Below are 12,985 nucleotides of genomic sequence, written 5' to 3' on the forward strand. Positions count from 1 at the left end.
CGAATGACAGTAATCATGGAACCAGCCATGTGTGCGCTTGTGACTATAGTAGCCTACAAAGCCTCTTTTAGCCATATAAAATCACCAGAATTTGGCAAATAAAATATATAGCTTACGTTTCTTTAAAATTATATTATTTAAAAAACATGATGTATATTTAATCAACATAACCTAGTTGCATTTGCATTTAGCGTGGAAATTGAAGATCAATATCAATATATGAAAATCATATCTGTTTAACGGAGATAGCGCCTTTATGTGGTCAAGTGTAAATGGAAACATTTTCACAAATCAGGTAGCTATACCATCGCAGAAAACACATCAATGTAAACCCAGCAGATGTGAACAACCCAATATTTTGTTTGCTATCAGTTTGACTATCGGTTGGATTTCTGAAGAGATGCATTGTGTTCTGCTTTATCTCAACTTACAGTTTGAAGTCAAAATGTATTGCTCTCCTGTGAATTTTATTTTTCAAACACTTCCCAATTGATGTTTAACAGAGCAAGTAATTTTTCACTTATTTCCTATAATATTTTTTCTTCTGGAAAAAGTCTTATTTGTTTTAGAATTAAAGCAGTTTTCAATAAAAAAAATAAAAAAAAACATTTTAAGGTCAAAATTATTAGCCCCTTTCAGCAATACTTTTTTCCTTGATTGTCTACAGAACAAACCATCGTTATACAATGATTTGCCTAATTACACTAACTTGCCTAATTAACTTAATTAAGCCTTTGAATGTCACCTTAAGCTGAATAGTAGTGTCTTGAAAATATCTAGCGAAATATTATTTACTGTCATCATGACAGTAAATAAAAGAAATGAGTTATTAAAAATGAGTTATTAAAACTATTGTGTTTAGAAATGTGTTGAAAAAAAAATCTAAACAGAAATTAGGGCAAAAACATACAAGGGGGGTAACAACTTAGGAGGGCTAATAATTCTGACTTCAACTGTATACTGTTGCACAGGACAAAACAAACACTTTACAAGCTTTACAACTTGACAAGGAAACTGTATCGTGTATATTTATCTGGATGATCAGTCATGACAATAAACGATGTAGAGTAAAAACAGGCTTGGCTTACGTAGAGAATGGGGATAATAGAAGGATCGTCTCTTTTGATGATGTTGGGAAGATATTCGGCTTTGGGAACTTTAGATGAGATCAGCTGAAAATACAAATTGTAGAGATGAAAATAATGAGCATAGGGAAATATTGTAAAACATACAAATAAACATTGAAAATATGAGAGTGACAGATGGAGAGGTCTTACACTGAAAAGAGATGGAGAGATGGAGGTTGTACCTTTCTTTATATAAAAAGATGAAAAAGGATCTAGGAATTCATTTGTAATGTAAATTAAATTAAATATTTAAATAAATATACAGGTAAATTAGGGTGGCGCGGTGGTGCAGTGGGTAGCACAGTAACCTCACAGCAAGAAGGTCGCTGGTTTGAGCCTCAGCTGAGTCACTTGGCATTTCTGTGTGGAGTTTAAATGTTCTCCTCGTGTTTGCATGGGTTTCCTCCGGGTGCTCCGGCTTTTTCACAGTCTAAAGTCATGTGCTATACAATAGTTTAAATAGGTGAGCTAAGTTGTCCATGGTGTATGTGTGTGAATGGGTGTGTATGAATGTTTCCCATTGCTGGGTTGCAGCTGGAAGGGCATTGGCTGTGTAAAACATATGCTGGATAAGTTGGCGGTTCATTTCACTGTGGCAATCCTTGATTAATAAAGGGACTGAGCTGAAAAGAAAATGAATGATTGAATGAATGTATACGGGTTAACTGGATATTAATAACAATTAATATTAAATTTTAATTAGGGTTAATTAAATAAAAAATGTAAAACAGCAAATAAATATCTATAGAAATAAAGTACATTAAATTTAGAATAATAAACAGTACATAAATGAATGAATAAAAGATTAGAATAATAAGTTAAAGTATATATATATATATATATATATATATATATATATATATATATATATATATATATATATATATAATTATTCATTATTATTTTATTTTTATAATTTTTGGTGTGGCAGTAGGTAGTGCAGTCGCCTCACAGCAAGAAGGTCAGAGGTTCGAGACTCGGCTGGGTCAGTTGCCGTATCTGTGTGGAGTTTGCATGTTCTCCCCGCGTATGCGTGGGTTTCCCCCACAGTCCAAAGACATGTGCAAAAGGTGAATTGCATAGGCTAAATTGTCCACAGTGTATGAGTGTGAATGAGTGTGTATGGATGTTTCCCAGGGATGGGTTGCAGCTGGACGGACATCCGCTGAATAAAACATATGCTGGAAAAGTTGGCGGTTCATTCCGCTGTGGCTACCCCAGATTAATAAAGAAACTAAGCCGAGAAGAAAATTAATGAATATATATATATATATATATATATATATATATATATATATATATATATATATATATATGAGCAATATCACACTCGTAGCAGTGCAATATGGCCAGTGCCGATATACAGCCATATTGCGCTGCTACGAGTGTGATATTGCATTTATACAACAGTTTGACGGCATAATTGTGTATATAAAAACAAAATCAAACATGGAGAGTCTCAAAAACACTTTTGTATGAGGAACTACTTTCTTCTGCCTTGGATTCAAATCATAAGTTGACAGTTAAAACAGTTGAGCGTGCATCTTTTAAACTTTAGATCTGTAGTGTCTGCTTTTTACTGGCTGTATGTGGGCGGAGTAATACACAAAGGGTAAAGAGGCTGTACGGGTGCTGATATTACTTAAATATATCAATGCTATCAGCCAATCAGATTCAAGAACCAGACAGATATATATATATATATATATATATACAGTTGAAGTCAGAATTATTCGCCCCTTTTTGATTTTTATTTTCTTTTTTAAATATTTCCCAAATGATGTTTAAAAGAGCAAGGAAATTTTCACAGTATGTCTGATAATATTTTTTCTTCTGGAGAAAGTCTTATTTGTTTTATTTCGGCTAGAATAAAAGCAGTTATTAATTTTTAAAAAATCATTTTTGGGACAAAATTATTAGCCCCTTTAAGCTATTTTTTTTTTCAATAATCTACAGAACAAACCATCGTTATACAATAACTTGCCTAATTACCCTAACCTGCCTAGTTCACCTTATTAACCTAGTAAAGCCTTTTAATGTCACTTTAAGCTGTATAGAAGTGTTTTGAAAAATATCTAGTAAAATATTATTTACTGTCATCATGACAAAGATAAAATAAATCAGTTATTATAAATATGATTTTAAAACTATTATGCTTAGAAAAGTTCTGAAATGGATATGGAGATGGCATGCAGCTGTTCCCCTACTAAATAAAAAAGAAAATTTGAATTAAAGTAAATATAAATTTAAAAAAAAGTTTTACTTTATAAGTTGTTATAAGTAAAAATAAAATAAAATAAAATAATAAATAAAAGTAAATATACTGTATAACAGTTTATAAAACTGAATAAGAAAATATAAATGATACATTTTTATGAATTTATTTTAAAAATAAATAAGCATTCAAAAATAAAAAACCTAGACCGACACCCTCTCCCCTAGTTATTTACATAAAAAGTTTGAAATTAAATGCAATTGAGCTTAAGTCAAATAAAAACAAATGAACCAAGAGTCAAATGAATGAACACTAGACCATACAATAAAATACATTTTAAATCAATACTGCACCATAATTTTGGGAGGGATAAAGTCGTCTCCCTCACAGGCCAGTCTCTCCATCTCTCTCTCCTCCTCCCAGTCCATGTCTTCACATCTGGCCTCATCTGGGGTGCAGCAGGTGCCCTGCAGCTCTCCACCTGTCACAGCAACACAACACACACACCATCACCATAGAGACATGACAATGCAATCAGAAGACACACAGACACAGATCTGTCTACATGGACTGTCGGCTTTTATTTTTAGTTTTGCTTCTGCTCACTAAAAAACATCCAGATAAAAGGAGGAGTCCACCTAAAAACGTTATTCCAGACCTTCATGCTGCTATTTTTTACGTGGAAAAATGTAAAGAGAATGTTTGAGGAAGTCCCGTTGAAAGATAGTTTGCTCTAGATATGTCAAACACAACCATGTTTGTTTTATAGCATCATGTTGTTTTTATATTGTTTGCAATGGGCTTTATGAAAAGCTAGTGTTTTTCTCAACTTCTGCTATAAGATTAATGGGATTTAATTTTTTTTTTATTTTTATAAAGTTCCTTTTACAGCATCAACATAGCAAATTTTATTAACAGTTAAATAAACTTAAACATTCCTTTAATTCAGGGGTGGCCAACCCTGTTGCTGGAGAGCCACCTTCCTGCCGATTTCAGTTGCAACCCATTTCAAACAAACCTGCCTGTAATTATCATGTGGTGTTCAGGTCCTAATTAATTGGTTCAGGTGTGTTTGATATGGGTAGCAACTGAAATCTGCAGGAAGGTGGCTCTCCAGGAACAGGGTTGGCCACTCCTGATTTAGTTGTTCAAGCATAAAACAAGAAAATAGATTGTGTAAACTCTAGCGCCGTCAGTGGCAGCAGGCGAAAATACATTTTCATATTTTAAAGAGATGGCAGGGAAAAATAGAATTTAATGCAATACTTCTTGTCTGCTCTGAGAACCACTTTATATATCCATCGGGCTGTGAAGGTCACTTATTTTTAAAGAATATATAGTTAAAGTCAGAATTATTAGCTCCCTGAATTATTAGCCCCCCTGTTTATTTTTTCCCCAATTTCTGTTTGATGGAGAGAAGATTAATTTTAATAAATTTCTAAACATAATAGTTTTAATAACTCATCTCTAATATCTGATTTATTTTATCTTTGTCATGATGACTAGGTTACTTGGGTTAACTAGGCAGGATTGGGTAATTAGGCAAGTTATTTTATAACAGTGTTGTATAACAGTGTTGTTCTGTAGACAGTCGAAAAACACTGTACCTGTATAGCTTAAAGAGGCTAATAATTTTGACCCTAAAATGGTTCATAAAAATTGAAAACTGCTTTTATTCTTGCTGGAATAAAACAAATAAGACTTTCTCCAGAAGAAAAAATATTATCAGACATACTGTGAAAATGTACTTGCTCTGTTAAACATCAATTAGCAAATAATTAAAAAAGGAAAAAAAAAATCTAAGTGGGGCTAATAATTGACTTAAACTGTGCAATATACTTCCATCATTTTAGAAAGTAAAAATTCTCTTAACTTAAATTACATGTTTTTTAAATTAAATTTAACTGTTCATTTAAATTAAGTAAAAATTTAATATTTTTAATTAAATTAAAGGGAAAAAAACATAATAAAATGATATTCAAATAAGTAAAACCTGCGCAAAAAGTAACATAATAACTGACAAGAAACAATACACTCATAATCAACATTATAGGCCTATAAAAACAAACACTCATAATCTTGTTTGAATTACAAAGAAAAAGAAAGGTTTGTTTTTTTTTCATTGTAACTGCTGCGCATTAACAGAAAAGCTGTCCTTCTTGTCCAGCAACTAAATAGCCGGTGTTTGAAACAATTTCCACACAAAAAAAACAACAGGGGTTTGGAATGATGAGAAAATGATGAGAGCATGATGAGAGCATTTTCATTTTTGGGTGAACTGACCCTTTAACTGATAAACAAACCTCTTAACTTCAATTATAAAATAATAAATGATGAATCCCCAATTACTTGTTTGACTGCAGTCCATTTGAATACATAACTATAGCGTATAAATATTAAACTGTAACAAGAGACTGTAATGCGACAGAGATTAAAAAGCAGAGAAAAACTCCAGCTGCAAAGAGAGAGAGAGAGAAAACAGACAGAGAAAACACACAAATATTACACTTGTAAGTCAAATGTTCACAATCGTTCACCACGCTCCCCGAAGACACAGGTGTCAAAAACAAACATGAAGACAAAAATAAGTCCAAAGACAAACTACTGTACACAGTTAACATGCTGACACAGAATTACACACACACACACACACACACACACACACACACACACACACACACACGCACACACGCACACACGCACACACACACACTCGCACACACACACACACAAACAGTGGTGTCTCCAGAGTCCAGACGCTCCAGGCGGGACAGATACTCACAGATAGAGAAAGAGAGGGGCACAGATTCGGGACAGAAGAAGCTCAGAGGAACACAGACAAACAGCATCAGCTTCAACACTGCCAGACTGTACAACAACACCTCTGACTACTGGGGATTGAGTTTTATCTTTATGTAAAATGTTCAAAAGTTTGGGGCAGGATTAAAAAAAGAAAGAAAAAAAAAGAAATCCAAAGAAAATAAATAGCAAAGATGCATTTAATTGACCAAAAGTAACAGTAAAGTATCCTGAAACTATGGCTGGATCCATCTGCTCCAACTGATCTATCCTGGAGGCTCTATCTACTGGACATTATTAGTCTGGAATACACCACAGCCAAAATCAATGAAGCCAGTAAAAAAAAAAAACTCTGGTCAAATATGAGAGAGACTGAATCATTTATATTTCAATCCTGATTTTGTACTTATTAATACGATATTACTGTTTTTTATTTTTATTTTACATATCTTGTTGGGTGGATCTCGGGCTTAGTTCAAAATCAAAATGTTCAATAAAATAAGAATTTTAAAAAAAGTAATAGTAAAGTTACAATGTTGCTATTTCAAAATAATTTAGATTTTTCTAATCAAAGAATTCAGAAAAGTATGCTTTTTAAAGTATCTACTTTAAGAAATATTAAGCATTCATTCATTCATTTTCTTTTCTCTTTATTAATCTGGGGTCGCCACAGCGGAATGAACCGTCAACTTATCCAGCACATGTTTTATGCAGAAGATGTCCTTTCAGCTGCAACCCATCACTGGAAAACACTCACACACTCCCATTCACAAACAGACAATTTTAGCTTACTCAATTCACCTGAACTGCATGTCTTTGGACTGTGGGGGAAACCGGAGCACCCAGAGTAAACCCACGTGAATGCGGGAAGAACATGCAAACTCCACACAGAAATGCTAACTGACCCAGCCGAGGCTCGAACCAGCGACCTTCTTGCTGTGAGGCGACAGCTCTACCTACTGCGCCACCCTGTCGCCAAATATTAAGCAGATTTGTAATTTAAAAAAAATAATAATAATAATAATTCTTCTTCTTCTTCTTCTTCTTATTATTATTATTATTAAATGTTTTTTAACCACAAACCAGCAAATTGGATTGCCGAGGAGTGAAGACTGGAGTAGTGAGGCTGAAAATATAGCTTTGACATGGAATATGTCAATGACTGGAATAAATGACATTTTAAAACATATTAAAATACAATTTCATTGTATAGTTATAATAATATTTTACCTAATTGCCTAATTTCTTTTCTAATATTAAGTTTTTGATCAAATAAATGCAGCCTTGGTAAGCAAAACGTGCTTAATTTTAGTTGAACATTTATAAACCCTTGCTGACCCTTAACTTCTGAACAGTAGTGTAAATGTACCTTTGCTTAGACTGTAAATCCATATCAGATTTTTGTGCATATCTGGATGGAGTACAATCATACTTATCAAGCGCTTAATAACCAAAAGAAATGTACAAATCCTACACTCATACTGAATGTGGTTTGGAATATTTTTCGAATCACATTTAGTGAAGTTTTACAAACTAATTTAAGAGAAGCATGTGATTGATCGTGACTGGCCTCTCATCTGTAATCAGCAATAATCCAATCAGACTGATTGAAGCCTATACAATAAATAGACTGATTTCCCCCTACTGCTTTAGCTTTATTTTGGAAGAAACCCTCTTCCACCCCATTTCCTCCCTTTACCAGGAGCTCTCGATATGATCTCCTTATGTGCTAATTGACCAGGCAGGAGCCTTGGGCTTGATTATCTCCAAGCTCAGGGTTCTCTCCCGGGACAGCATGCAAAATCTGCAAATAGCAACATGCAATATCTAAGTGTGAACTATTGAATTAGATTTCAGTTTATTCTGACAGCTCAATTTGACTGATTTCTTCAAAACACGTTACACATAGCACAACCTTTGTAAAAAAAAAAAGAAAAGAATTTTACAGTTGAAGTCAGAATTATTAGCCCCCTGTTTGACAAGATATTTTTCAAGACACTTCTATACAGCTTAAAGTGACATTTAAAGGCTTAACTAGGTTATTTAGGTTAACTAGGCAGGTTAGGGTAATTAGGCAAACGCATTGTATAACGATGGTTTGTTCTGTAGACTAACAGAAAAAAATATAGTCTACAGGGGCTAATAATTTTGACCTTTAAATGGCTTTTAAAAAATTAAAAACGGCTTTTATTCTAGCTGAAATAAAACAAATAAGACTTTTTCCAGAAGAAAAAATATTATCAGACATACTGTGAAAATTTCCTTGCTCTTTTAAACATAATTTGAGAAAGATTAAAAAAAGAAAAATCAAAGGTGGTCTAATAAGTCTAACTTCAACTGTATATCATATCCAATAATCTCATAATTGCTGTTTTAGAGATGTGTGACCTTACATTATCTAAAAACTAAAGAAAATAGAAACACATATTGAGAATGATTCAATGATCCATTCAAGACAGTGACATTACTTAATGAATCAGTGATTTACATTTTTTTAAAAGAATTACTCTTTGAATCACTTATTAAGACATGACTTGCCACTATATGACACTGGTTTTAGTGTTTTAATGACTTATCCACGTAAGGCCTAAACTAGCCAAGATACCAGCACTAAAACACTGTTTAAATCTCAAACATTGTTTAATATTGAAAAAAAAATCATAAAAGATATCACAACACAGTTCTACAACACAACACTTTGAATGCTACATTTTTTGTGATCCCCTTATATGACAATAATCCAGCACAACTATGATATTTTGTCATGTTGTAGGACATGTACACCACCTGGCAAAAGTCTTGTCGCCTATCCAAGTTTTAGGAACAACAAATAATAACTTGACTTCTAGTTGATCATTTGGTATCAGAAGTCGCTTATATGAAAGTCAAAGGCTTCTAGACAATGCTTATTTTACCAAAATACAATATAATCATGCCTTGATTTATAATTATTTAATTAGGAAAGTAAGGTCTGACTTTTCTTAAACTAAATTATTGTCACTAAATAGAAATAATGTACAGTATAGAATATAAAGTCATGCTTCAGTGGAAAAAGAATTAATATTGTGTATGACTCCCTTGAGCTTGAAGGACTGCATCCATACATCTCTGCAATGACTCAAATCACTTATTTATAAAGTCATCTGGAGTGGCAAAGACATCATTCTTGCAGGACTCCCAGAGTTTATCAAGACACCCTGAATTCATCTTTAATGCCTCCTCCTTCATCTTACCCCAGACATGCTCAATAATGTTCATGTCTGGTGATTTCGATAAGGATCTTGGTTCATGCAGGTTCCAAAAGGTCTTCTGCAGTATTTGTGATGATTGGGATGCAGTTCAACAGATGATTTATCAGAAAGATCTACCTTCTGCCACTTTACCAAATTATATTATTTGATGCCCTCACAACTGGGGTTGACAACAAGACTTTTGTCAGGTATTGTATATTGCAACCATTGTTGTCGTTGAATTTTAGTTAGTAATACCAATAAAATACTTATTTAATGCCATAGAAAATCATGTCGATATTCTATAAAACAAAAGATCAACATGAACTGTCAATCATTTAGATCAGATTCCAATCAGATACACAAATAATCAGATATGAACTGACAACTGCTTATCAACTAACTAATGTTGAGTTTTCCCGCATGTTATGTAGTCATCTTGAGATATGGGAACTCTAAGTGTGAGTGTGTGTGTGTGTGTGAGTGTGTGTGTGTGTACAGGTGGACTCACTGTCTTTTGAGTCGGTTAGAGAGTCTTGTTTGACAGGGGTTGGATCGCTCCAGGATCGGTTGAAACTCTTCGCCCTGCGCTCTGCAAATGCTAGTGAATTGGAGAGATGGTCACACACACACACACACACGCACGCACGCACACGCGCAACGTCCCATAATCCTCACAGACCAAGGGCCTCAGCACACACACACCAACACACCACACCACCAACCAGCTACACAAACATTTCTCACAAGCTTCAATGTGTATTTAGTTCCATTGCTACACTGGAAACACACACAGAAGCAAAATGGACCAACGCTTGTCCTCAACCGTTGATTTATTTTTGTTCAGAACTGTCAATCATCCTCCATGCACATGTCAACATGCATTGCTGCACAACACAATGCATCATGTGTACAAATAATAACACACAAGACAAACACAAATGGAGCTGTGCATTCATCCGTACTGTACTCTCACACGGAGACTCACTTTGTGCTTTCATTCGTCTGCTGCCCACCATTCGTAAATGCTTCCGGAAGTTTCTGGAAATTGCAAAAGAGGGGAAAAAAAGAGTTATGAAAAGACACATGTCTCAAAAAATGGTTAGGTACTGTATGATTTTGTTTATTTTTTTACAGTATCGGTAGTAAAATTACTGTGTTGAAGTCTGAATTATTAGCCCTCCTGAATTATTAGCCCACTGTATATTTTTTACACAATTTCTGTTTAACAAAGAAAAGATTTTTCAACACATTTCTAAACATAATAGTTTTAATAACCGAGTTATTTTATCTGTCATGATGACAGTAAAGAATATTTTACTAGATCTTTATCAAGACAAAAGTATTCAGCTTAAAGTGACATTTAAAGGCTTAACTAGGTTAATTAGCTAAGTTAGGGACATTAGGCAAGTTATTGTATAACAATGATTTGTTCTGTAGACAATCAAAAGAAAATTTGCTTAAGGGGGCTAATAATAGTGACCTTATAATTGTTTTAAAAAAATTAAAAACTGCCTTTATTCTATGAAACAAATAAGACTTCCTCCAGAAGAAAAAGTTTTATAGGAAATACTGCAAAAAAAATGATTTGCTCTGTTGATCATCATTTGGGAATTACTTGAAAAAGAAAAAAAGGGACGCTAACAGGAAGGCTAATGATTCATCAGTATATTCCACTATATTCCACCATACATTAGCCCCCTTTGATTTTTTTCCTATTTTTTAAATATTTTATAAATGATGTTTAACAGAGCAAGGAAATTTTCACAGTATGTCTGATAATATTATTTCTTCTGAAAAAAAGTCTTATTTGTTTTATTTCAGCTAGAATAAAAAAAAGTTTAACATTTTTTTTAAACAATTTTAGGGACAAAATTATTAGCCCCTTTAAGCTATATATTTTTTTCTCTATAGTCTACAGAACAAACCATCGTTATACAATAACTTGCCTAATAACCCTATCCTGTCCTACTAGGTTCCTACCTTAACCTACTAGCTGTTTAGAAGTGTCTTGAAAAAGGTTTAGTCAAATATTATTTTACTGTCATCATGGCAAAGATAAAATAAATCAGTTATTAGAAATGAGTTAATAAAACTATTATGTTTAGAAATGAGTTGAAGAAATCTTTTCTCTGTTTTTTTGAGGGAAAAATAAACAAGCGGTTTAATAATTTAAGGTGGCCAATAATTCTGACTTCAACTGCATATACATAATTGGTAATATTTTTGGCCTTTATTATTTTAGTAATAAAGTAGACAGTAGAAGTGAATTTCGATGGGACCACAGGAGAGAGGTCCTGCGAGTCCGAACTGAAACTCAGGACGCCTGCAGTGCAGTTGCACTATACTGTAAATGTTGGTGTATTGACTAATGTAGCAATGGCGCTGCCAATCAAAACTTTTCATGCGATATCATGCCTAAAGTGATACTTTTGATAAAAAAGATCCAAAAAACACCATTGAAACAATATATTAAATGCGGTTTACTTATAAACTATTTTGGGAGGAACACATGCTTATGATTGATCACGGCTGGTCCCGCATCAGCTCCACATATTGCGGCAATCAAATAAATACTGACTCACTATAAATAACCAGAGTTTTCCACTTCTGTCATCTTCATCTTGAAGAATCCCCCCTTTCACCCCTACTCCTCCTTTCCTAGATGGGTGGCATGACGGCCCAGTGGTTAGCACTGTTGCCTCACAGCAAGAATGCCACTAGTTCGACCCCTCACCAGGCCATTTGGCATTTCTGTGCGGAGTTTGCATGTTCTCCCCGTGCTCGTGTGGGATTTCTCCGGTTTCCTCTCACTGTCCAAAGACATGCATCATAAGTAATCTGACTACTCAAAAGTAGCATCTTAAGACAAACTCATAGCCAGCTATATCTCAGCTATTCTAAACACGTTCACAAGCAGGGGAGTTCTCAAGACCTACATGAGCTCAAACTCTTCTCTTGCCCAATAAACGGGAGGGAGCCCCAGGCTGGAGGATAGTTTGAGCTCAGGTCTCTTTCCCAAGACAGCATGCCAAACACACTTTTTTATCAGTCATCAACTAAGTTTGAACTCTTGAAAAGTGTTTCTCAACCACGCTCCTGGAGGACCACCAACACTGCATGTTTTTGTCACACCCATTACAGGTCTTTCAGTCTCTGTGTTTGTTTAAGAAGACATGGAAAATCTGCAGAGCTGGTGGTCCACCAGGATTGTGGTTAAGAAACAATGTGTTTAAAGATTAAAGTATTAAGTATAAAAATAGACGTAAATACAAAACAACTTTACATAACAAATTCACAATAAAACTAAGCCACCTAAACCAGCTACTATAATTTAAGTAAGGGATTACGTACATCCAGACTATTGTTATCGCAGAATAAAGTCCAACATGCTTATCAGCAGCCCAAAGCTAAGTACACAAAGGGCTTCTTGCAACAAAATGTAAGAATTGGACATAAAAGATTGTTCTGATCCATAATAATTTTTACTTTTTTTAATTAAACCAAAGCAGACAAAAACAAAAACGGCTGAATGAAGCATTCATTAACCTACATATTTTTCAGTCACATAGTGGCACCAAACAGTGAATAGAGAAGCTTGACAGACAAGCATA

At 34.1% G+C, this 12,985-nt stretch overlaps 1 protein-coding gene and 1 long non-coding RNA gene across 11 annotated transcripts in view; one reads left to right on the forward strand and one right to left on the reverse strand.

Annotated features, from left to right (window-relative positions):
* The window catches only part of LOC141379820 (uncharacterized), a 60,693-nt gene that overhangs the window by 29,678 nt on the left and 18,030 nt on the right, over positions 1-12,985 (forward strand). The gene's annotated exons all lie outside the window — the stretch shown is intronic.
* The window catches only part of nsmfa (NMDA receptor synaptonuclear signaling and neuronal migration factor a), an 82,289-nt gene that overhangs the window by 16,613 nt on the left and 52,691 nt on the right, over positions 1-12,985 (reverse strand). For 5 of the 10 annotated variants that reach the window (XM_073935077.1, XM_073935076.1, XM_073935074.1 and 2 more), the window contains 4 exons: positions 10,360-10,412; positions 9,883-9,972; positions 3,696-3,823; positions 1,089-1,172 (listed from right to left, as the gene is read on the reverse strand). In XM_073935077.1, the coding sequence (XP_073791178.1) occupies positions 1,089-1,172; positions 3,696-3,823; positions 9,883-9,972; positions 10,360-10,412 (355 nt within the window). The remainder of the gene's footprint in view (positions 1-1,088; positions 1,173-3,695; positions 3,824-9,882; positions 9,973-10,359; positions 10,413-12,985) is intronic. The other 5 variants (XM_073935081.1, XM_073935080.1, XM_073935079.1 and 2 more) reach the window with 1 other exon arrangement.

Source organism: Danio rerio, chromosome 21 (assembly GCF_049306965.1).
Source record: "Danio rerio strain Tuebingen ecotype United States chromosome 21, GRCz12tu, whole genome shotgun sequence".
Taxonomy (NCBI): domain Eukaryota; kingdom Metazoa; phylum Chordata; class Actinopteri; order Cypriniformes; family Danionidae; genus Danio; species Danio rerio.